This window comes from Bufo bufo, chromosome 9 (genome assembly GCF_905171765.1).
Source record: "Bufo bufo chromosome 9, aBufBuf1.1, whole genome shotgun sequence".
Classification (NCBI taxonomy): domain Eukaryota; kingdom Metazoa; phylum Chordata; class Amphibia; order Anura; family Bufonidae; genus Bufo; species Bufo bufo.
This window is the reverse complement of record NC_053397.1, coordinates 10,677,875-10,704,503: the sequence shown is the minus strand read 5'-3', so window position 1 is coordinate 10,704,503 and position 26,629 is coordinate 10,677,875. Positions and strand designations below refer to the sequence as shown.

Genomic DNA, 26,629 nt, shown 5'->3' with positions numbered 1-26,629 from the left:
TTTTTTTTTTACCTTAAATATAGTAGCTTTGCATTCCCTGTTATTCATTTTCCCGCCAATTATTAAAATGAATGAATGACGTAATAAACCATGCCCCTTTTATCATCTACAGCTTTTTAAATTATATTTCTGGCCACGAATTCTCATCTCAAATCCCGCACATGCGCGCTGTCTGATCAGTGTAATGTTCTAAATGCAAAACTAAATATAGAGTGGGGGGCAGCAGGGTGAGTCTGTGTGAGCAGCGAGGCTGGCTGCTGCGCACCCACTGCACAGTACAAGTCAAGCCGGAGAACGCTTACCCCAGACGTACACTCTGCCCGCCAAATAACTCCTACTTGTACTGGTCCACTGGAAGTGAGGATGAGCCGACGCATGCCCAGTTTACTTTCAGCTAAGAATGTGCGTCATTACACTGATCAGACAGCACGCATGCGCAGGATTTTGAACTTCTGAACAAGTGAATAGAGGAGTGGCTACAGCGCTGAATAGAAAAACCGCTGGACTCGTTTCGAAGTCAGACGTCACGCTGGATTCATATCCGCTCGTTAGCATGCGGCGCGTGGCATCTTTGTGTGTATATTATGAGGCTAACCATCTGTCACCCCAGTAAGTGAAGAAATCTAAGGTTTTGTATATAATGAGTTATATTCTAATCAAATACCCACATGACAGGTTTCCTTTAAATGCACAGTGCATCAGGAATTCAGAAAATGGAAAGAATTTCTGAAATTATATTCCCAATAAATATGGTTTAAGCTTTATCTAAATAGCCTGATGACTTACATGATGGTGAGAAAAAGCAGATGTCACAGTTTTTCTACAGGAAATTTTGTTATTACTAAATTATTGCCCATTTATGCCGGAGCCGAAGTGTGATAAAATGCAGGAGCCCGGACTTAGGCTACTTTCACACTTGCGGCAGAGGATTCCGGCAATCCAGACGCAAACGGATGCATTTGTGAGACGGATCCGGATGCGGATACGTCTCAAAAATGCATTGCAATACCGGATCGGTCTTTCCGGAAAAAACGGATCCGGTATTTATTTATTTCTCATTTTTAAAGGTCTGCGCGTGCCGGATCCGACATTCCAGCAAGTTTTCAGGATTTTTGGCTGGAGAGAAAACTGCAGCATGCTACGGTATTTTCTCCGTCCAAAAAACGTAAGAGGGACTGAACTGAAGACATCCTGATGCATCCTGGACGGATCGCTCTCCATTCAGAATGCATTAGGATAAAACTGATAATTTTTTTTACGGTATTGAGCCCCTAGGACGGAACTCAATACCAGAAAACTTTAACGCAAGTGTGAAAGTACCCTTAGATTATCGACTCCACAGCCCTGCCACTAATGCACTGATCTGTCCACCCTTTCAAACCTCTTGCAGGGGTTAGTAGCTTCTGTTCTGTATTAGATGCCTGAATTAAATATTAGCTTGACTCAGGTCAATGGAAGTTAGGTGTCCTGTCCTGAAATACTCTGTGCAGCTGAACGACCCTGCTCCATCTACGTGACCTCCATAAGATCAGCTCAATCCTCTCCGGAAATCCTCTGTGCAGCTGGGAGTATCCTGCTCCTTCCGCTCTGTAAAGGCTACATGCACACGACCGTATGTGTTTTGCGATCCGCAAAAAAACTCGGATGACATCCGCATGCCATCCGTTTTTTTTTTTTGCGGATCCATTGTAACAATGCCTAAAACGGACAAGAATAGGACATGTTCTATTTTTTTTTGCGGGGCTAAGGAACGGACATACTGATGCGGACAGCACACGGTGTGCTGTCCGCATTTTTTGCGGACCCGTTAGGATGCGGACCTATTCATTTCATCTGCCAAAAAAACGGAATGGACACGGAAACAAACAACGTTCGTGTGCATGTAGCCTAACTCTCATCCTGTGACCTCCACAAGATCAGCGCACTCCTCCTGAAATCCTCTGTGCTGCTGGGCGGATCTTGCTCCTTCCCTATGTAACTCTCATCCTGTGACCTCCACAAGATCAGCGCACTCCTCTCCTGAAATCCTCTGTGCTGCTGAGAGGATCTTGCTCCTTCCACTCTGTAACTCTCATCCTGTGACCTCCATAAGATCAGCACACTCCTCTCCTGAAACCCTCTGTGCTGCTGGGAGGATCTTGCTCCTTCCACTATGTAACTCTCATCCTGTGACCTCCACAAGATCAGCGCACTCCTCTCCTGAAATCCTCTGTGCTTCTGGGAGGACCCTGCTCCTTCCACTCTGTAACTCTCATCCTGTGACCTCCATAAGATCAGCACACTCCTCTCCTGAAACCCTCTGTGCTGCTAGGGACCCTGCTCTTTCCACTATGTAACTCTCATCCTGTGACCTCCACAAGATCAGCACACTCATCTCCTGAAATACTCTGTGCTGCTGGGCGGATCTTGCTCCTTCCACTCTGTAACTCTCATCCTGTGACCTCCATAAGATCAGCACACTCCTCTCCTGAAAACCTCTGTGCTGCTAGGGACCCTGCTCCTTCCACTATGTAACTCTCATCCTGTGTATGCCAGCTGCGAGCTATAATTTATACCACTTTCGGGCATATATCGTTGTAAATTTGTCTGGGTGCTGGAGACATCGTCCCTTCCTCCACTTTTAAATTTTTTTGTTTTACGTGGCAGTATTTTATAGACTTAAAAAAAGGAACACATCTTGTGATAAACGGCTTCTGAAGGCAAATGTAACTACAGAAACACTGAAAAAAAAGTTTTTAAAAAATACTCCTTTGTGCCAAGATGCCGCGGTGATTTGTTACAGTCGAAATCCTAATAAATCTGTGGACGGACGGCTCTAATGAAGGAACACGATGTGATGATTTCATTACCTGGTCCTATACTTCATAGTGCCGATGTGGCAGGGTTTTCGGGCAGATTCTGTCTGCTGGGGCAAGGGTTGTCAGATAAAAGCTGCGCGGTACAGACAGAAGGGAGACAAGAACTCTTTCATTAAGTCCGTGATTCTACAAACTGCAGGAAATTGAAATCCGTCCCGGTTATTGTGGAGCGGATTCTGTTCCTCCTCGCTGGGGATCTGAAGAGGCGCAGTTTAGAGATACCGGTGCCTGGTCCTCCATTAGGTTGTGTGACCTCTCCATATCCAGATTAGATTTCCAGTAACAGGTTTTCAGTTCCACCACATACTATACATACCAGCCATCTCCTTCAAGAAGACACCCCCAGTACAATTTTGGGTGGCCATCTCTTTGCTGTGGTTCGGGGGGCAGAGGAGATGGCTGGCCATGCAGGCAAAATCTGATGAAGTCCATCACTTGTGTAACTGCCGAGGTCATGTCTGTATCCAATACTAATAGGGATGTAGCCTGCGCTTTTACTAGGAACCGTCAACCTCGTTTCATTTGCCTTCGGGTAATTCAGTGAAGGCTGATGTGGGCCTTGTAAAGTCATGGCAGGTAAGTCCACACAGGGCGTAATCTGCAGCTAACATATTTATTGCACAGCTGCCTCGTATTTCACACTATGCTTTGCAAAGCCTGAACTGTGCGGTGATTTCTGCCAGTACATTTGCATGCTGTGGATTTAGAATCGGCCCCGCAGCTTAATTTCCACATCAATTCTGCACTGATTTATTTTCTGTATAAGGGCTCATGTACACGAACCGGCCTGGGACGTACATGGGCACCGAACGTAGGGCCACCGTACCAATTCACTTGAATGGGGTCCGTGATCCGCATGTGATGGTCTGCACCACAAAACCGTAGTGGTTCCGTGCCTCCGTTCCACACCGCACCTTCTGGATTGCGGACACATTCAAGTGAATGGGTACGCAGCCATGATGCGGTGCACAAACGGCCAGTGCTTGTATATTGCGGACCCACTGTTGGCGGGCATCGGCTGACAGCGGTCGTGTGCATGAGTTCACATTTCAGTTATTTGGTCAGTTATTTCCATAGGTAGTTGTTAGTCTGAACCAGGTGCGGGTCAAGAACACAGAACAGGCACAGATCTCTGCATAAGAGTCACCCTTGGTTTTGGCACTGACCAAACACAGACTGTGCAACAGCAGCCTAAGGGTCCATTCACACGTCCGCACATGGCCAGCACTACAATAGAAATGTCTTTTCTTGTCCGTGTCTGCGGACAAGAATAGGACATGTTCTATTTTTTTGCGGGGCCGCGGAACGGAAGTGCGGATGCAGACGGCACTCTGTGTGCTATCCGCTTCTTTTCCGGCCCCTTTGATAATAAAAGGATCCACACCCGTTCTGCACACATTTTGCGGACGTGTGAATTGGACCCTAAGAGAGACTTTCTGAAGTTTCCTGAAATCATAGAATCGAGCAGGGGTCAGCGACCTTCGGCACTCCAGCTGTGGTGCAGAGAAGAGCAGAGCAAGTATGCATGCTGGGAGTTGTAGTTTTGCAACAGCTGGAGTGCTGAAAGTTGCCTACTCCTGGTATATAGAGCATCTTATATCAATATATTTTATTTTAATACTGGCGTATGAAACGAGTATATTTCCCCCTCAGTTTTTTTTTCCTCCAGCAGAATGTGAGCTTGTACATTAGGCCTTGTCTATCTCTAATTGTTTTCAGTAGGAGGCAGCGCTGCAATTCACTGCCCGCCAAGCAGGGACCTGTCCCCAGCAGTGAATGGAGCAACATCCGCCGCGTGAACAGGTCCTAAGAGAACTAGCTGGGTAACCAAGCAGAATTGTGAATGCAGCTCTGGTTAGGACTGGAGTGTATGATTTGATGTATAGTATCTGATATATAGATTTGTAACTGATGTGGAGGTACGTTTCACCTTCTCTGTTGAGCTCGTCATCATTGTGTTGTATCTTTGCTCTATTGCAGGACAGACGTAGATCACCGATCCTGCGTTCAGTCCTGCGCCGCGTGAGAAAATAAAGCAAATTAAAATCAATTGTTTTCTTAGGGACTTTTACATGTGCGACCCGTAGGCCGCCCGGCTGGAGGCTCTGAGGCTTGTGCCATCAATTACTTATCATTAGCGTTTTCTTTGACTATAAGGCTCCATATCACCTTTTTGATTGGTTATTTTTGTGTTGTGTGAGAAGTCCTAGTAATTATGCTGACGCTGTATAACCCCTTGTCCCTGGCACCTGGGGCAGCAGGCGAAAACCAGATTTTCAGAGATCAAGTCTGAGAATAAATCGGTCTATTGATAATTATAACAAAAATGTCCCCATGCTTTTTTCAGTTTTGCAGATTTCTAATGAGATTTCCTGCTGGCGGGCGTTGCTGCCTTTTTTCAGCTGCTTGCCCTGCGCCTTCACGCTGGGGATATCCTATAACATTGACGGACAGCATTATAATCCTCTGAGCGCGGCTGTAATGGAATTTTACAGCAGTATATACTATATGTCTGTAACTGATGGACCTGGGATTTACTGGTCCTGAAATGTGGAATTCATACGTTGTCTAATCTGCGAGAGGTACTGGAGTAAACCATTTACATTAGTGCTGCCAATAATAAGGCAGAGCTGCAAAATGTCTGCATACAGTTCAGGACGGAGTAGTGACTCTGAATGGGTGGAGTAGTGGATGTAAGGGTTTGCCTTGCGGCGCTTCACAGCGCAGTTTGTGAGGATGAATCCACTGGGATCCCCCTCCATGGAAAGAATGGGAAATGTTGGCCGGAATTTGTGGATGGAATATTCTCCGAGGCCGTGCGGTCAAAGCGTGTCTGGACACTTTTCATTAGAGGACTCCCTAAAGTCATAAATAACCAGGGGCCCTTCCTTTGCAGGGTCTGTATCAGTGTCAGCGGGGGTCTCTTGACATCTTCCATCTTCACAGCCGTGGTGTTTGTGCTGTGCCCTGGTGAAATCCGTTTCGGAAACTCGAAATCTGTCTCTGTTGTAGGGGAAATGGACGACCCTGAGAAATGTCGCACAGATGGAAGTGCTGCAAGAGAATGGGGAGGAGAGCGGAGGTCGCAAGAAAGAGGTTGGCACTGCAGAACCGATCCCCTCCACCGCCAGTCTGGACTCAGTTTAGTCCCTGTGGTTCCCATAAGTCATTCCCATAATCCTCCACTCTACAGACTAGTACTGGGGACGTCACACATGCAGGCTACATGCGGGCCCCATCCAGTGATACGGGGAAGTCGCAGACGTGGTCACAGAATGCCTGCAGTGCCACTGATCTGAATGGACCACGCAAGTGAGGCTAAGTATCTGAAAGGGCTTCTTTTGCAGTAGACAACGCATTTTGGGGTCGCATGTGATAAATCGCTGAAACGCGTTTTCATTTAAAGCATTTTTGGAAACTGTATTGTCCTTGCCTGGTCCATGGTGTTGACCAGTGACTAGTCCATCGGGATACAGAAACACCTGGAACAGCTACTGGTGCTATTCCTGGGTCAGAGCGGCTATAGATGTGAACCGTAATCATCTCTATTTATATGGCGCCAACATGTTCTGCCGCGCTTTACAAGCAGAGGGTTCACCAACAAGTCAGCAGTCAGTACTAGAGGAATGAGGGCCCTGCTCACAAGAGCTTACAATCTATAAGCAACACAGTGCTGGGCTGTTGTGGTAAGATAGCATTGAAATTACAGGGATATTCACAAAATGACCGGTTATCCACACGATAGTGTCTGATTGGTGGTGACCACCACGGCTCGCCAGAGTAGGGGGTCCCATGTCGTTTGAGTGGAGTTATGCTCAGACTTCCATACAGTACCGCGCTCGGCCGTCTCCGGCAGTTCCTTATGGTTTTAATCGATAACGGATGTAGGACCCTGCTCTTGTGATCGTCGGGGGTCCAACCACCCCTGTCTTGTGGAGAGCAATTTTTTTACTGGCCAGGTGGGATTTCCGTAGCCGCTCTTGTCCCCAGCAGTTTTAATCAGCGTTCATCTTGCCGATTGTGCTGCGTCGAGTATTTAGGAACATTGCCTCCCTATTGCTTTAGTTAATATCATTATGACCCGCCGAACGCTCTCCTGTGTCTTGGACCAGCGCCCCCATGTTCAGTGTTAGAAAGGGAGCGCCTCCATCCATTAGGAGGAAATATGAAAAAGCTCTCAGCGAGCGGAGAGGTCAGCTGAATTTAACTTTTCTCTAATTTAATAATGGAGCCGCCCGTCCATTTCCAAAGAGATTGAAACCCTGACCACGTCCCCTCCGTTACATTACTTTCCGTCAAAGCGGAGAGCTGCCATGTAGATGGGAGCTGTCAGTCTCTGGGGCCCGCGCCAGCGAATTGCCACAGTCAGTGAGCAGCGTCAGGGACACCTGAGGATGAATTCACTCTAATTTACTGATTCCTCTTAGAGGATTATCACATAGCCTGGAAGGAACAGCGGCAGCGCGGCGCCGTCCAACTTCTGTCCATAAATCCACGGTGGGACTCTGCTTGACATTACACAGAAGGGTTTTCAGCTCCCTCTGGATGTGTCTGATAGTAATGAATGGTGGTCAGTGTGGTCAGCTCAGAAATCAATGGTGACTCGCACAGCAAGTCAGAAAAAGGAGCTCATCTCCTTATCACTGGCAGGATTACAGTGACGGGTAACACACATATATACAGTACAGACCAAAAGTTTGGACACACCTTCTCATTCAAAGAGTTTTCTTTATTTTCATGACTATGAAGGCATCAAAACTATGGAATTAACACATGTGGAATTATATACATAACAAACAAGTGTGAAACAACTGAAAATATGTCATATTCTAGGTTCTTCAAAGTAGCCAACTTTTGCTTTGATTACTGCTTTGCACACTCTTGGCATTCTCTTGATGAGCTTCAAGAGGTAGTCCCCTGAAATGGTCTTCCAACAGTCTTGAAGGAGTTCCCAGAGATGCTTAGCACTTGTTGGCCCTTTTGCCTTCACTCTGCGGTCCAGCTCACCCCAAACCATCTCGATTGGGTTCAGGTCCGGTGACTGTGGAGGCCAGGTCATCTGGCGCAGCACCCCATCACTCTCCTTCATGGTCAAATAGCCCTTACTTTCAAAGTTTTCCCAATTTTTCGGCTGACTGACTGACCTTCATTTCTTAAAGTAATTATGGCCACTCGTTTTTCTTTACTTAGCTGCTTTTTTCTTGCCATAATACAAATTCTAACAGTCTATTCAGTAGGACTATCAGCTGTGTATCCACCTCACTTCTCCTCAACGCAACTGATGGTCCCAACCCCATTTATAAGGCAAGAAATCCCACTTATTAAACCTGACAGGGCACACCTGTGAAGTGAAAACCATTTCAGGGGACTGCCTCTTGAAGCTCATCAAGAGAATGCCAAGAGTGTGCAAAGCAGTAATCAAAGCAAAAGGTGGCTACTTTGAAGAACCTAGAATATGACATATTTTCAGTTGTTTCACACTTGTTTGTTATGAATATAATTCCACATGTGTTAATTCATAGTTTTGATGCCTTCAGTGTGAATCTACAATTTTCATAGTCATAAAAATAAAGAAAACTCTTTGAATGAGAAGGTGTGTCCAAACTTTTGGTCTGTACTGTATATATATATATATATATATATATATATATATATATATATATATATAGATTGATAGATAAAGGAGGATCCACCATTCACCTCCTCCACAATGATTTCTGCACAGGCCACAACACTCTGCCAGAAATGTCAATAGATGATGGTCACAGCTCATCTTCTCCCCCTCTCTGCACAATCCACAACACTCCCCATAAACGTCATTGGGGGAATTTATCAAGCCCTTTACAATTTTGAGGCATGCCATTTTTTGAGCAGTTTTTGTGATTCTGGTTCTAACAGCTCCAGTGCATGCCAATGAGTCCTGCTATTCATGAGGCTCTCTCCACCCTCTCGCCGCCATTGATCAACAGTTTTTTTCCCAACTGAATTAGCAGCAGGGGGCGGATAAAATCGGCTGTGGACCAGTGTGTCAGCTGTACAAGATGTCAATCAAAAAAGTGACCCAATATTTTGCTAAGGGGATCTTGGGGTAAATTCACACTAGCGTTGTTAGAATCCGGCAAACTGTATACAAACGGATATCCTTGTTTTCCGGATCCGTTAGATGGATCCAGTGATATACCGGATCCGTTTCATCCGGAATAACAGATCCAGTATTAAAAATTTTCTAAAGATCAAAAGCAAAACTAGCTCCTCGTAAATACCGGCGCATGCACAGACAGGAAAACCGGATCTGACTACACGGCAATTTCCACCACACTTGGTACCGGATCCGGCATTAATACATCTCTATGGAAATGAATGCCGGATCTTTGTCCGGAAAAAATATCGCAGCATGCTGCGTTATTTTCTCCGGTCAAATACCATAAAAGTGACGGAACGGAAGACATTCTGACTGCATTGGGACAAAACTGATGTTTTTTTTTTTCTGGTATTGAGACCCTTTACTGGATTTCAATACTGGAGAAGAAGAACGCCAGTGTGAAAGTAGCCTAAGGCGGCAGGGGAGTCCGTCGTATCTGTCCTGCCGCTAGTTCACGTGTGCCCCCGGACTGCTGCTCCGTCCCCATTGACTGCGGCGAGAGGCAGCCAGACTAAAAATACTGCATGTTGTACTTTTTGTCCGGGTGCCGCCGAAACTCCGCCCGTACCCCCATTATAGTCAATGGGGACAGAGCGGCAGTGCTGGGGCACACGTGAACTAATGGCAGGACATATCCGACAGGCTCCCCTGCCGCTAGTGTGAAACTAGCCTTAGTTAGGACACCATGAAACTGGTAACAGATTCCCTTTAGTAAAGGATCAGACAAGATGGCTGCCACCATAGCCACGTACAGAAAACAGAATTAAAAAATATATGTATTTTAGTTAAGAAAAATATAGGCGACTCTTCTTTCTTTCCTTTTCTTTTCTTTTTTCCTTTCCTTCCTTCCAGAAATTTTTATATTGATGTCCTATCCTTTGGAAAGGCAATCCGTACCCGTTCAGTGGGGGTCCGACACCGTGTACCCCAGCCGATTAGACGTTCAAGAGTAGCTCCATCCACTGTCCTGCCCTCTGGTAGAAATGCCTATTCTTGTCCCAAAAATCAGACCAGAATAGGACATGTTCTTTCAGTGTTCCTTTGTAGTTTTGTGTTTTCTCCACTTGAATCCGGTGTTCAGACCAAATCCTGGTCTTTTTCTAATTGTCGATCAGTGCCGTCCGCTGTAAATGTCTTTTTGTTGTGTCTCTGACTGAGCCGAGCGCCTCCATCATCCAAGGTCAAGTGCTCCGCGTCAGGACGACGGAAAGCTTTCTGCAGAGTATTTCCAATTCTTCTCTGCAGGTCTCCGCTCTGATTTGCATCATGGCAGATTAATGGAGCTTTTGGGTTGCCGGCGAAAAGTGCTTATGGTCTATTTGCAGGAAGGCGCTCTCCTGGCAGGCTAATATTTTAGCACGGCCGCGGCGGTGAACTCGCCATAAATCTGAAGACGTCTGAACCATTGTGCGCTCGCTCTAGTTGTAATGTCTCCTATACAAACCGGTCTACTTGGTGCATCTACCTGAATGGCAGCTCTTAGATAGAGGGATGGTGCCTTATGTATTAAAGGGGCTCGTTCAGTGGGGAGGGGGAGGTAAGAGGGCTGCGTAGAAGAAGCCTCCATACTTGAGCCCTCCGTGCGGCTGATCGGACCCCTCTGTTCTTACAATGGTCTTTATATGATTGATCTGGTTCTGCTTCCGACGCGGTATTTAGTTTATTCCGAGCTTCATCGATTTTCACGGAGTTTAGCGGTGGACAGACGAGGCCGAAGTCACCTGCTGACATCAACCATTCGCTTGGCGTAGATCTAAAATACAGGCTTTACGTGCTCAATATAAAAAGCTCTGTATTTACTGAACCCGCCCTGACATCATGCTGATGCTTGTGCTTATACTTAGCAGCCAGTCTGAAGAAGCTGAGCTGCAGTGTAAAACATTGGTGGTGGGGGGGGGGGGGGGGGGGGAAATCAACAAAACAGTAGCCTGCACCTTGGATGAGACGAGACGCGGACTTCAGATTACTATAGACTTCATTGATCATAACTGTGTATTAATGGGTCAGAGCTTCAGTGTAAAGCATGGGCAGAGCTGCAACCTTAGCTTCGGAGGGCATAGGAGGCAGATTTCAGACAGTTTAGCAAAGCTGTGTACTAATGGATGAGAGCTGCAGTGTAAAGCATGCAGAGGGGCAGAGCAGCAACCTAAGGCCTCGGGGTCCAAGGTAGTCTGAAATCCACCCCCTGTCTCATCTGAGCCTCAAGGTGCCGCCCTGTCCCTCCCATACTTTATACTGCAGTTATGATCCCTTAGTGCACAGCTATGATCAATGATTTCAGTTTTGCTGCACTGTCTGTCACAGTTTAAGATAATCTGAAATTCACCTCCGATGTCTGCTTCTCAGCCTCTCCCCATCACAGATGTGTGCAATACATGTGGCGGCATTATTACTTATTACTTAGATTGCTGCTTTACCTGTTTACATGCTTTACCCTGCAGCTCTACTCTACTAGTAACACCAGCTATAATCGGTGACTTCAGTTTTGCTGCACGACACAGGAGATGGATTTCAGATTACCTTAAACTCCAACAGACAGTGCAGCAGCTCTGATCTGTTAGCGCATGGCTGTGATCAGTGGCTTTGCTGCACTGTCTGTCACAGTTTAAGATAATCTGAAATTCACCTCCGATGTCTGCTGCTCAGCCTCTCCCCATGCTTTACAGTGCAGCTCTGATCTGTTAGCGCATGGCTGTGATCAGTGGCTTTGCTGCACTGTCTGTTGGAGTTTAAGGTAATCTGAAATCCATCTCCTGTGTCGTGCAGCAAAACTGAAGTCACCGATTATAGCTGGTGTTACTAGTAGAGTAGAGCTGCAGTGTAAAGCATGTAAACAGGTAAAGCAGCAATCTAAGCCTTGGTTAAGACAGGACATAGATTTCAGACAATGCATCTAAACTGGAGACCGATCCCATCTCAGCCTTTTATTAAGTAGAAGATAAATGCACGTGCCGCCAGGTAAAATAAATAGCACTTTTGGGGGTCATTTGAAGACCTCGACTTAATGTCTGCTGTATGGATTACCATCCGGCCTTGTGCGGTTTCTTCGCTCAGTAATAATGCCGCCACATGTATTGCACACTGTTTTATCCTCTCTTTCCATGAAGCCGTCTAGTGATCTGGATGAAATAATGGATTTATTTTCCATGAATAGATTTTTTATTTTTTTTATGAAATGTAAAACTGAGTAAATGTGATGGGAAGCGTCGGACAACCGCAGACCTTTATTAGTGTAATCTCAGCCGTCCCAGAGGTGCATGCCCCCGCGCTGATTCCCCCTCCGCCGCGGTTACTGATGCTGGAGCGTTCCGACTGCCAGACCCGTCTGCTGTTTACTAGTCAGACCGTTCGTTGCCTGCCGCGTTCATTAGCAGCTTTATGGCCCTGGCATCATCCGTGTCTGTCTGTATTTCCTGGTACGTGTACCCTGCCCCCCGCAGCTTTGTAGGGCTGAGTCCCAGCTTTGTGGCGGCTGCACGCTGGGTTATTATCTGCAAATGTCTGATCTAATTTTCAGCAAATTTGTGTTTTGTGTCACCCCCCCGAATGTTCCCCTGAACCGAACCTACAGCAATGTCTCATCAGCTGCCTGACTGTGCTCCAGGGAGCGTGCTCTCTTCATATTGAATGTCAGAAGACTAAATGCAGATGCGCAGGTGTCGGGGGTGGATTGGCCACGTACCCTACAGGGCCGATTTCCAGGGGGCACTCCGAGCCCCCCTCATGGCTGCTGTCCAGGTGCATAACCATCTGATGCTGTCAGAATGCACCTCAACTGTATTACCGTCCTAATACGGCGATAGGACAGTATTTTATGCTGCTCTGTGCTATTTGGTTCTGCTGGGGCGGTATTTTATGCTGCACTGTGGTATTTGGTTCTGCACTGTGGTATTTGGTTCTGCTGGGGCAGTATATTGTGCTGCACTGTGGTATCTGGTTCTGCTGGGGCAGTATTTTATGCTGCACTGTGGTATTTGGTTCTGCTGGGGCAGTATATTGTGCTGCACTGTGGTATTTGGTTCTGCTGGGGCAGTATTTTATGCTGCACTGTGGTATTTGGTTCTGCTGGGGCAGTATTTTATGCTGCACTGTGGTATTTGGTTCTGCTGGGGCGGTATATTGTGCTGCACTGTGGTATTTGGTTCTGCTGGGGCGGTATATTGTGCTGCACTGTGGTATTTGGTTCTGCTGGTCAGTATATTGTGCTGCACTGTGGTATTTAGTTCTGCTGGGGCGGTATTTTGTGCTGCACTGTGGTATTTGGTTCTGCTGGGGCAGTATTTTGTGCTGCACTGTGGTATTTGGTTCTGCTGGGGCGGTATTTTATGCTGCACTGTGGTATTTGGTTCTGCTGGGGCGGTATTTTATGCTGCACTGTGGTATTTGGTTCTGCTGGGGCGGTTTTTTATGCTGCACTGTGGTATTGCTGCCCCCGCTTACTTCTGCTGTCCCTGCCTTCTTGTGGCTTTTGTTGGCCTGTCTTCGGTCAGTTTGGACTCGTTTACAACATGGGGCCACATTTCGTTTTTTTCCAGGGCCACTTTAAGTGCCCAGTCTGCCTCTGGCATCGGTGGTTCTGAAAATGATGTGCAAGTCCCCACTCGTGGGCAATCCTCACCTGTAATTGACTCTCCGCAGTGCTGGTGACTTTATTAACTCTGCTGCATTAGGACGCAGGTACAATCAGCGACTCCAGCTTGGATGCATTGGATGTTGGAGACTGGAGTAGTGTGAAATCCATCTTCCTCCATGCTTTACATTGCAGCTCTGCTTGTTCACATTACAGCTAGGTCAGAAAAATTCTAAAGCAATATCTGATGCCTGGACATAGATGGAAATGATTGTGGATGAGGATGGGTCGTTAATCCAGGTGCCTCTAATGTAAGTTCATCCCTGACATGCATCCGTATAAGCCAGACGTGTGTCATGGCGGATTATCGGGCCGGGTTGTGACTGCTTTATAATTGACTTTTCCGATTAAGCTTAATGACTTGGTCACACTAATTACAATTAAATACTATTGGTTTATTGATCTACAAATCCCCATTTTTCACATAGATTTATTAAAAGCGGTAAGAATGGAAGCAGAATCGATCCCGGTCTCCGTACTGAGCAACTATGGCGGTGGCTCAGCGTGCACCGTAGCCGTTTTATCTGGCATTGTCATGTGTACCTGTTTTGAGGAAATAGTGGACACTGAGGGGGAAGCCACTGAGGCGCAGATGTCCCAATTTAGCACCTTTTCTGTCTTACAAGTTATATCCACCTGCATAGAGGCGGGCGAGACATACAGGGAAAGTCACCCACATCTGCAGGGACCAGGTAACCAATGTCTGTGGGCACCTAAGTGAAGGGTCACATCATGGCAGGTCAGACCCACCTCCGTGTACGGGAGATGAAGATCAGTGGACATTCACGCTTCATGTTTATTAAGAGCTGTTAGTATATATTGTTCTGTCCGCATTGAATCTCCTCTGGTTTATTTCTTAGGACGCATCTTTCCCAGTCTTCCTCGGACTCCTCGCCGCAGACTCCACAAGATCTTTCCACAGGCACGCTGTCTACAAGTGGGAGACATGGAAGCACTAGGAAGGATATAAAGCAGGAGAGAAAATCTATGGACAAGTTCCTGGTAAAAACCAGCGCAAAAATATCCAGAAGATCCTCCGACGCTGCAAATGTCTCCATGGGGACCGCACTGGATGGCTACCTGTTTGCCCCATCAAGCTCCACTAGATCAATCAAACAGGAACCTGGTGTCACCGATCAACCATCAGAGGAAGTGTCTGCGCCCAGTAACCCATCCACGTCCCTGGCAAAAGTTAAAGGTAAGTCCCCGGTGACCTACAGGATGAGGTCCTCCTATTGCGATCACTGTCCACATGGCGTCATCTTCTTGACACTGGTTGTAGATTTGCTCCTTTGGACTTCAGAAAGTCTCCATGTACCCAGGCTGTAAGGATCATCAGTCATTGTAGGTGGCACCTGATGATGATGATGATGCTGCTGCTGCTGCTGCAGGGAGTTGATGGAACTTCTATCTAGAATGAGATAGCCCTCTGGTGCCATGCCGGTACACATATGTAAATCTCTCCATCTTGTCTCTTGCTCTATTTGTTGTGTTCATTGCAGCACTGCTAGATGGAGCTGGAATGGGTACGCGTCCCCCCCCCCCCCCCCCTTGTGAACTGAGTCAGTGTATTGCATTAATTCTGCCTCTTGTCTTCCAGTGGAATGCCCTGTGTGCGCGGTTGGCATTTTGGAACAATACATCAACAATCACCTGGACAGCTGCCTTACTAGGGATGAGAAAAAAGAGAGTCTGCGCAGGTAAGAATGACTGCTGCAAACATGCACTCACAGCAGCGCTCACAGATGCACTCCCAGCAGCGCACACACATGCACTCACACATGCGCTCACAGCAGTGCTCACACATGCGCTCACAGCAGCGCTCACAGCAGCGCTCACACATGCGCTCACAGCAGCGCTCACACATGCGCTCACAGCAGCGCTCACACATGCACTCACAGCAGCGCTCACAGATGCAGTCACAGCAATGCTCACAGCAGCGTTCACAGCAACGCTCACAGCAGCGCTCACACATGCGCTCACAGCAGCGCTCACACATGCGCTCACAGCAGCGCTCACACATGCACTCACAGCAGCGCTCACAGATGCAGTCACAGCAATGCTCACAGCAGCGTTCACAGCAACGCTCACAGCAGCGCTCACACATGCACTCACAGCAGCGCTCACACATGCACTCACAGCAGCGCTCACACATGCACTCACAGCAGCGCTCACACATGCACTCACAGCAGCGCTCACACATGCACTCACAGCAGCGCTCACACATGCACTCACAGCAGCGCTCACACATGCACTCACAGCAGCGCTCACACACGCACATACTTTGGGTTTTACAGAAGTTTGCAGCAGATTGACCTTCTGGGAACACTTAATTTTTTTCCCTTGTACTAAGTCAGAGATCCAACTTCATACCGGTCTGCAGTAATCTATGATGCTTCCTGTGTTTTCTTTTATGCTTAATAGGCATGCTTTATAACAATCACATAACTGTTACCCGACCTTTCTGCACACACCCATCTGTACTTGACATGGGGGATTACGTTTCTCATGTATAGTACAGATGGGGGTGATGCTGCTCGTGTATTGTACAGATGGAGATGATTCTGCTCGTGTATGGTACAGATGGGGGTGACGCTGCTCGTGTATGGTACAGATGGAGATGATTCTGCTCGTGTATGGTACAGATGGGGGTGACGCTGCTCGTGTATGGTACAGATGGGGGTGATGCTGCTCGTGTATGGTACAGATGGAGATGATGCTGCTCGTGTATGGTACAGATGGGGGTGATGCTGCTCGTGTATGGTACAGATGGTGGTGACGCTGCTCGTGTATGGTACAGATGGGGGTGACGCTGCTCGTGTATGGTACAGATGGGGGTGACGCTGCTCGTGTATGGTACGGATGGGGGTGAATCTGCTCGTGTATGGTACAGATGGGGGTGACGCTGCTTGTGTATGGTACAGATAGGGGTGATTCTGCTCGTGTATGGTACAGATGGGGATGGGGGATTGGGCCAGCAGCTCTAAATACACCAGGTTTGGCGGTGGAGCCTCTTCTGTCCCATTGCTGCAGGTTGAAGTGATATATAATAGACTGCAGGGAGTGCGAGGATCTTCTTGTGGTGACACAGAGGTCATTCTCACTTTCGGCGGTCAGTTAGCAGCTGCCATCCTGAGGCAGAACAGCTGGTGCCTGGCGTTGTGTCCCTGGCATACAGTGTGGCACATCTGTGTCTCTGATGAGTTCCTATCAAGCCCTGTGTGCTGTGGCGGGATGTGAACTGAAGCCGTTTTTCCATCAGATTTGCCTCGCGGCGGCTGCAGGACTTGGCCGGGTGCTTGTTTATTCCGTCCTGCAACATTTCACATTGATAACGCTCTGTGTCAGGAGGAAATATTTGCTGATGCTAAATAAAGCTACGATTTGTTTTCCTACCTTTTTTTTTTTTTTTTTTTTTTTACAAAAATTGTGGGAGATGAAGAAAGCAAATGTCATTTGTCAAGCTGCATAGTTAGTATTCTGCCTTTTTTTTTGTGAAATCTGATTCTGGGAAATCTGGGAGACAATCAGTATGGCTGCCATGATCGCTCTCGCGGGGTGGTTACCTAGTTTTCCTAGGATAAAAGGCCCACATCTTATCTGAGGTCTGATTGCATGAGGGGTCTGAACTGAAGCCTCCATACACATAAGATAACTGTCTGCTGAATGATCATTTGATTGTGCTGCCTCCTAATCCTACATATGCATGCTCGGTTCGGCTGAGCATGCATATGTGGTGAATGAGGACAAGGAAAGAAAGCTGCTGCCAGATGGTGGCGGCTTATTTCATGAGCACAAAAGGATCGGGCCGTTAAAATCTTAACATATCGGATAATTGTCTCTTAGCTGAAGAGAGGGAAGGAATGAGAGATGGAAGAGGGGAGAGAGATAGAGGACGGGAGAGAGGGAGAAAGATGGAAGCAGGGAGACTGATGTAGCGAGAAGGAGAGGAACGGAAAAAGGGAGCGAGATAGAAGGAGGGAGAGAGACGGACAGAGGAAGAGAGATAGAGGACGGGAGAGAGGGAGAAAGATGGAAGCAGGGAGACTGATGTAGCAAGAAGGAGAGGAACGGAAGAAGGGAGAGAGACGATGACAGAAGGAGGAAGAGAGAGGGAAGGAGCAAGACGGAGCGAGGAGGAGAGTGATGGAAGGAGGGAGAGAGGTGGATTATGATTAAGAAATGAATAGGTGCTGTTGAGGTGTCTGGCAGTAGCTTTCCCCCCTCTCCCGTTTCAGAGTACATGCATGCATATATTTAGTAGAAAGGACTGGGAGAGTGCTCATGTGCATTGCTGGCCTGACACCGCTGTTCTGCTTCCAGCCCTGTGGCCCCTTGCAGCACATATGCAGAGTACGACCTGCAGCCATTTCTGAGATTCTATACATCTCGTCAGCTGGTAATTAACCCTTCATTCTTTATGGATGTTTGAAGAAATAAATTCACCAGGAAGTGTAATAATTTAATTCCCTTAAGCCTTTGGAGCGCTGAATCCTTACGGCCTCACCGTCCATCCTTCTTCATCGGTGCTTTTAATTTCACACCGTCCTGACCTCAGGCCGCAGAAGAATTTTTATTATGGGTTTGGTTATTACTATCCTGCTTCTCCTTAAGCCGGACGTGTTCGTCTGATGGCGTTTTCTGTGGCTTCTAAGCTGGTTTTCTGTTTATGGCCTTGTTTCGCCCAGCCCGCTCAGTCACCCGCTCTTTACATCCCCGATTGCTGTACTTTTCTTCCTTGTTAAATGCTTTGCATCTTGACGTTCATTCAGCTCCGTTGGGGGTTATGCTCCTGTGAGATCCATTGTTTTAATTTATTATTTGTTAAGTTTTACTTTTCATCAAGCTTTATTGACTTTACTGTACAGTACGTTTCTACAGGAGCTTCTCTGGGACTATTCCAGTATTTGTAGGCTCGCTTCTCTGGGACTATTCCAGTATTTGTAGGCTCGCTTCTCTGGGACTATTCCAGTATTTGTAGGCTCGCTTCTCTGGGACTATTCCAGTATTTGTAGGCTCGCTTCTTTGGGACTATTCCAGTATTTGTAGGCTCGCTTCTCTGGGACTATTCCAGTATTTGTAGGCTCGCTTCTCTGGGACTATTCCAGTATTTGTAGGCTCGCTTCTCTGGGACTATTCCAGTATTTGTAAGCTCGCTTCTCTGGGACTATTCCACTATTTGTAGGCTCGCTTCTCTGGGACTATTCCACTATTTGTAGGCTCGCTTCTCTGGGACTATTCCAGTATTTGTAGGCTCGCTTCTCTGGGTCTATTCCAGTATTTGTAGGCTCGCTTCTCTGGGACTATTCCAGTATTTGTAGGCTCGCTTCTCTGGGACTATTCCAGTATTTGTAGGCTCGCTTCTCTGGGACTATTCCAGTATTTGTAGGCTCGCTTCTCTGGGACTATTCCAGTATTTGTAGGCTCGCTTCTCTGGGTCTATTCCAGTATTTGTAGGCTCGCTTCTCTGGGACTATTCCAGTATTTGTAGGCTCGCTTCTCTGGGACTATTCCAGTATTTGTAGGCTCGCTTCTCTGGGACTATTCCAGTATTTGTAGGCTCGCTTCTCTGGGACTATTCCAGTATTTGTAGGCTCGCTTCTCTGGGACTATTCCAGTATTTGTAGGCTCGCTTCTCTGGGACTATTCCAGTATTTGTAGGCTCGCTTCTCTGGGACTATTCCAGTATTTGTAGGCTCGCTTCTCTGCTCCCGAGTGTTGATCAGGGGATCATGGCTGCAAAAGTCATTAATGGCTGCTATGTCTTACCGAATCATTTTTTGGTAGTTTTGCTTCCTCCCTGCATTTTTGCTCTTCTCCTGTAGGTTAGAGCAGTGTTGGAGTCTGAGATCCACCTCCTGAAATGACCGGGCTACTGCTCCATCTTTTCTCTCGCTTTACACTGCTGCTTTGCTCAATTAGGGCTCGCCTTTGATCAGTGTATGGTCAGGCCCCTTACCCAAGGATTACAGAACAGAAAGCAGCTGGGGCCCAAGTGAGAAAAAGATGATTGGGTGACCTCTGTACATAGACTGAGTGGGGTGAGCCTCAGAGACGGAGGAGTCTGGAATCTGCATTATACTACCAACACTGGTCATAGTACTTTTACCTTTTACCCCTACTTATAGCCGTCGATTTAATTCCCCCTCTTTGGTGGTATCCATTTCCTAGTTTTTTGCAGACCCTTCATCTCTTTTTGCTTTGCTATTGAAAGTATGAGCCTTCTTGATGTGGCTGTTAGCTCCGGATGAACATAGTTATAGGTGCTGATGGCTAGTGGTGGGCGATGTTCCGTGTAATTCGGGGGGGGGGGGGGGGCGCGCGCGCGCGCGTCAGCACGCTGAACTGCAACATGGCTCCATTAAAGTGAATAGAGATGGTTGCACTGCCAGGGTGGCTGGGAGCCGATGTGCACTGAAAACTTAGGAGGGGGGACAGCTCTGCAGACCCCTATATTCATAGGATCAGTCTGAGGGTGTGGCATATCCCAGCGATAAGCTGTAAATATACCTCTCTAATAAATCAGGGCCTGCAGTAGATGGGGCCTCCTGGAGTAAATACTTTGTCCTGTAAAGACCATCTGTCACCATTACAGCACCAGCTGAAGGCCTGCGACAGGAATAATGCGACGTCATTAGTCTCCATCCTGGCACGGACGAGCATTAATAGGCTGCCCCAGATCTCATTAGGCCGATATTGACACCATTACTGCCACATTGACGTTGTTTCCAGCAGCTCCGATGTAGTAATTTGCAGGTCTGAATTCACTCCGATTGCTGAAATTACTGTTAATTAGATGTAACACTAACAGAAGAAAAAATATATTTGTAAAGACCCTTCGGTCCTGCAGGGAAGACCCTGTGGATGAGCAGCAAAGTGATTAACACTCCTGAAGAGATGAGCAGAGACCGGTGCGGATGATCAGTCGTCCGGTCGCCCTATTCCTGCCTGTAAACAATGGCTGCAAGCTCTGCTTCTTTATACAGTCAGTAGGGTTTTCAAGGGATTTTCCGGCACTTAAATACTGATATCCTGGGGGTTGATCATAAATATCTGATTGATGAGGGTCCGACTTGTGGTAACGCTGTTGAAAGCGGCCGTGGCCCTCACTGAGCGCTTCATCCTTGACTGGAGCGTCACGTCCATCGGTCACCAGGCACGGCCACCACACAATGTACGGCGCTGTACTTAGTATACTATGAAGAGGCCGCAGCGCTTGTCTGAGTGCTGCGCCACTCTCAAACAGCTGTTCAGGCGAGAAGCCGAAAATCGTCCCCCTCCAATCTAATATCGATGAGAAAATATATAATTCCCTGTCATCTCGGATATTTATTGTGCATCCACAAGACATGACATAAATGTCTGATAGGCGTGAGCCCTGTTGTATCTCTAGAGCAGGGGGCCCCTGACCGTGTCATGCAGGCTGTGAGCGGTGGCCCGAGCTCCCTGTGCTACCAAGTGACTAGAAATAACCTATCCCTGCGAGCATGGCTGCCTCCAAAGTCTGATCATCACCAGGTCAGGAGACCTCCATTCTAGAGAGAGGTGTAACATCTCACCTTGACTTTGGGCCTATTCCCTTCTCTCCTTATAAAGTATTCAGCAGAGCGGAGCATGTCTGTGTTTGTATCGCTGGCAGCAGGGAGCAATCTGCTACAACTCCCAGCATCCTCTTACGGTATACAGTAGTTTCATAGCGGCTGCAGAGTCAGTGGTTGCAGATCGCGGTGTTACAGGGGTGACGAGTAACTGAGAGCAGAAGTGCAACGCGCACAGTGGTGAAGCTATAGGGGGTGGCAGATTCACATGGGGCTGGGGCTTGACTGGGCCAATAGGTCTTTTGCCAGGTAGGTGCGGGGGGGGGGCTGGGGGGGTTTGGAGGATTATTATTGCAGCCTTGAAACTTCATGCACTCCACACGCACAGGGATCTTCCAGAGTTGAAAACAAACCCAGGTGTTGGCCCGCAGGCTTTATTCTCACTTGGCTGTGAGAATAAGACAGTAATCCGAAATCCCTCCATTCATCCCGACTAGAGATGAGCGAATTTTCGCTTATGAAATTCGTTCACACTTCGTTTGTTGGTAAAAGGTGAATTGCGTTATGGATTCCGTTTCTACGGACCTTAATGCAATTCTATAACGGAATTCACCTTTTACCAACAAATGAAGTGTGAACGAATTTCAAAATATGAAATTCACTCATCTCTAATCCCGACTTCCATTTCTCTTAGATAGCAGTCGGCTCGCTCGGCTAGCCCCCCCCATCAAACGCCTTAAGAGTTCGGTGATTTTGGTCACATGACAGCGGTCGTGCCCAAAGATCACAGCGTATTGGTTCTAGAACAGAAACGAACAGGGTCGCAGTGTGACTCGCATATATACCGCGACCCCAGAATCCCCCAAAAATCCAGCACTGTTGTAATTTTTGCTGTTTTGTGTTCACAATCGCGTTACATGTGCGAGTTGCATGGTGAAGGTGACGGACCCCCAGTACTCAGGAAGAGTATCTCCGCCTCTGTATTCTTCCTTACTCGGGAGATATTGCAAACCGCTGATCTGTAGCTCCTAGTTTCCCCAGTCACTGGTCGAGACTCAGTGTAGGTGAAACAAAATCTGCTTTATTGAGCAACTGCACAAACTTATATACAGAAAGTGATCAGATGAAACTGTAATCCCATCACATCCCCCTTCCCCTCCCCAGACATTCTGTCTGCACCACACCACAGGGGTCCACCTGCTAAAATGGCTCCAGACAGCCCTAGCAGGAGCCTGGCCAAAATGTCATTGTCCCGAGCTCTTTCAGAGTTCAATGGGAGAGAACGAAGAGGGGGTGCTGACATTTTTTTGATAAACAAGTTACACAGTATAACACAATTACACATATCCAACACTAATACACATTTAACTCAGACTGATGACCATGTCGTCACAGTGACCCCATTTATTTCTATGCTAGCACCGTTACACTGCGATCCTTGGGCGTGACCAAGATTGTCATGTAGTCATGGCTCAGTCTGTCTGCAATAACCAGATCATTTGTTCATCATCTGCCATCAGGGGGGTTCTGGACACCCCCCATGCACATTAGAAGGTTGGCCGCTCCTGCTGAAAGCAGTGGCCTCACCTGATATTCATCTGAAGTGTATCGCCATACTGAACTTCTGCGGAACAGCACATATTTAGGGTAGGGTTCAGCTTCAGTGTAAATTGCTGGTAACCTTAAAAACTGATTTATAATCTGTCTTTGACCAAGAGAATATTCTGCAGGAGGCAGAACAGAAATTAAAATAAATATTAATGAAATCCACAGACTCGGCTGCTGCACTGTAGTCAGCGTAGTCGGCTCCGCCCCCTCACAGCTGGTACATGGCATTTTTTGCAAATTGCATGTTTGGTTGAAGCCAAAACCAAGAGTGAATCCTAACTACAAGAGAGCAGAATGGAAAGATTTATTCTTTTCTTTTTTTCATCCAATCCTGATTTTGTCTACAAAAGAAGTACTGACCCACTCTGCAGTATGTGAACGACAACTTAGTGGGTGAGTACAGTAGTCAGGCTGGTGTCTGGTTTTCTCAGTTGGCGGTGGGTGTGTCCCTGCACGGTCTACTACTATCCAGACTGTGCAAGGACACGCCCCCAACCAGTAACATCCAGATGTACATTTATTTATAATCTTCTTTCTAATAGAGAAATTGCACAAAATGAGGTTAGAAGAATAGGTGCTCCAGAGCTGTCATTTCACGTGGCGTGCAGTCGTTTACTTGAACAGACGCGCCAGGAGAGGCGAGTTCTCCTCTTTAATTAAGTGAACTTTCCCTTTAAGCAGTTGCCACTAGGCTGAATCTTTGAATTGAAATGGAAGCTGTGATGTATGGAAGGAGCGGTAGGAATTCCTGTCCAGAAATGCTTTCATCTCCAGTCCCTGCTTGTTTTGCCATTGAAGCGAGAGACGCGGCTGATGAATTCCATGAAGCCAGGACGGGGAGGCCGAATTATTCTCTGTAAAGTACACAGGCCGTCTGCAAGTGCAGGAAATTGATTTATATGGAGTGTGGCGGGACATTGACTTACGGTAATTACTGTTAAAGTTAACCCAGCTCCAGACTGAGACTTTATTCGGTGTTGGCCTGATCTGCGTTTCCTCCAGATTCATAACCAATCTCTGAATGTGTGTGAACGTCCGAGTAACTAATGATATACTCGTACTACAACTAGCAACACAAGAGGGACAGTAAGAATAAAAAATAAAACTTACGGTAACTTTTATTTTGAGCGTATCTAAAAAACAGACAAAAGGCACAATAAATAAAAGAAATAGGAACACTCTTACCGGTATGTTGATAATTCAATTAGCCCTTGAATATTGGACTGGTTGGGGTGATGCCGATCACTGGGGAGGTGGGATGATGCAATATACAGTCCTGATCAAAAGTTTAAGACCACTTGAAAAATTGCAAAAAATCATATTTTACATTGTTGGATCTTAACAAGGTTCCAAGTGGAGCTTCAACATGCAACAAGAAGAAATGGGAGGGAGAGAAAACATTTTTTGAGCATTCAATTAATTGAAAATAACAAATAAACTGAAACAGGCTGTTTTTCAACTGATCCAAATTTTAGGACCACATGCCTTTAAAAGGCCAAATCTGTGCAAAGATGTGGATTCATTGTCATTCTCTGTCAGGTAGTCACACGTTGTGATGGCAAAGGCAAAAAAACTCTCCCTTATTGAATGTGGTCGGGTTGTTGAGCTGCATAAGCAGGGTCTCTCACAGCCTCCATCGCTGCTGAGGTGGGACGCAGGAAGACAGTCATCGCTGCTGGGGTGGGACGCAGTAAGACAGTCATTTGGAATTTCTTAAATGATCCTGAGGGTTATGGAACAAAAATGTCACCAGCACTGAGCCGGAGGATCCAATTGGCTGTCCGTCAAGAAACTGGACGATCCTCGACCCAAATGAAGGCCCTTACTGGTGCTGACTGCAGCCCCATAACCATCAGACGGCATCTGAGACTAAAGGGCTTCAAAAACAAAAAATGTCTTCAAAGACCTCGTCTCCTTGAACGCCACAGAACTGCTCGTTTGGACTTTGCAAGAGAGAGCACCAAACATGGGACATTCAAAGGTGGAAGAAAGTTTTATTCTCTGATGAGAAAAACTTTAACCTTGATGGTCCTGATGGTTTCCAACGTTACTGGCAGGACAAGCAGATCCCACCTGAGATGTTTTCTACGCGCCACAGTGGAGGGGGCGCCATAATGGTGTGGGGGGCTTTTTCATTCAGTGGAACAATGGAGCTTCAGGAAGTGCAGGGGCCTTGTCTGTGTGGTAACGACTGGGTTTTTGAACAGGACAACGCTACAGTACACAATGCCCCCTGGACAAGGGACTTCTTCCAGGAGAATAACATCACTCTTTTGGCCCATCCTGCGTGTTCCCCTGATCTAAATCCAATTGAGAACCTTTGGGGATGGATGGCAAGGGAAGTTTACAAAAATGGACAACAGTTCCAGACAATAGATGGCCTTCGTGCGGCCGTCTTCACCACTTGGAGAAATGTTCCCACTCACCTCATGGAAACGCTTGCATCAAGCATGCCGAAACAATAACGGCGGAGCTACTCATTACTGAGCTCATGTTTGGAAGTTGGATTTCTGTTTTGAGGGGTTTAGTTTTATTTTGGAGGTGTGGTCCTAAACTTTTGATCAGCTGAAAAACAGCCTGTTTCAGTTTATTTGTTGTTTTCATTAAATTGAATGCTCAAAAAATGTTTTGTCTCCCTCCCATTTCTTCTTGTTGCATGTTGAAGCTCCGCTTGGAGCCTTGTTAAGATCCAGCCATGATACATAGGATTTTTTGGTCTTAAACTTTTGATGTGCCTAGTGCCGTCAGGTCTATTATGCCCTAATAACCTCCTAAATACAAAGTCATCGACCTGTCCGGAACCTTGCCCTAAGAAAACCCTGTGGGGGGAGTGAACAGCCAGCCAATATCTGTCAGTACCCTCCCTAATCCAAACAACAACAAAAAAATGTCTGAGAAAATCTAAAAAAATGTTTCAACGCGTTTCGCCTTCATGGGTTCTCTGAGACTGATCAGGGAGCGAGGGGCCAAGATTGAAAAAAATATGTATAATAGAAATTAGCAAGAAAGGTGAGTAGTGATCACCACAGTTGCGGTCCGGTGTCACTCATGTGTAGATCGCCTGCTACCTCTAAGTGCAGCATGTATGGCAGTATGACTTGCTCACATGTGTCTATCAGCCGTGTATAATGTGATGGAAAAATGAATCTAGCCAGCAAAGGAGGCAATATAGAGAATCACAATACATTAGGAAGTGCCTTGTATTAACTTTCTCTACATGATAAATGCCATTTGCTGAAGTGAGACGACCCCTTTAATGATCATGAGTTAAAAACAAATATAAAATGTACATTAAATGAATAATGCATTTTTCACAAAAAATTCTGTTATATCAAGTTGATCAGCATCGGTGCTGAATGTCACCCATGGGTGCACCATTATAGCACCCACATTAAATACAATCCAGCTTTGTAGTTGTAGTAGCAGACATATGGGTCACCACCCAGCTTTCCCAGATACAGATATAACGTAGAAATGGCAGAAGAAATGTTTTTGGGCTTAGATTTTTTACAACTGGAGATTTCCTGACTTTGGGATGGAGATGGAGCGTCTGGCAAATTAATATTATTATTTTTAGATGACATTGGCATAGATTACACAGCCGGATGATGTCTAGATATTCGGTATCATGTTGTCAGGGTGAATTTTACTCACAAAGGGAGCTTAACCCAACAATTCATTCTTCACGTCCTTCCTTCTGCCATGATAAGTGCATGAGTCCCATCCATGGAAGAGGTTCCCAGCCGAAGTTACCACCGGTTTTGTCGTTTGTCATAATTCATGCTCGAGGAGTCCTGAGATTTATTTGCTGAGAAAGGTTGTTCACTTTTCTGCCCCTGCCTCCCTCCCGACT

General features: G+C 46.8%; 1 protein-coding gene across 1 annotated transcript in view; it reads left to right on the top strand.

The window, feature by feature from the left end:
* Positions 1-26,629, top strand: part of RAD18 (RAD18 E3 ubiquitin protein ligase) — a 303,633-nt gene that overhangs the window by 57,539 nt on the left and 219,465 nt on the right. The window contains exons 5-6 of the mRNA XM_040407201.1: positions 14,491-14,828; positions 15,231-15,330. Of these exons, the coding sequence (XP_040263135.1) occupies positions 14,491-14,828; positions 15,231-15,330 (438 nt within the window). The remainder of the gene's footprint in view (positions 1-14,490; positions 14,829-15,230; positions 15,331-26,629) is intronic.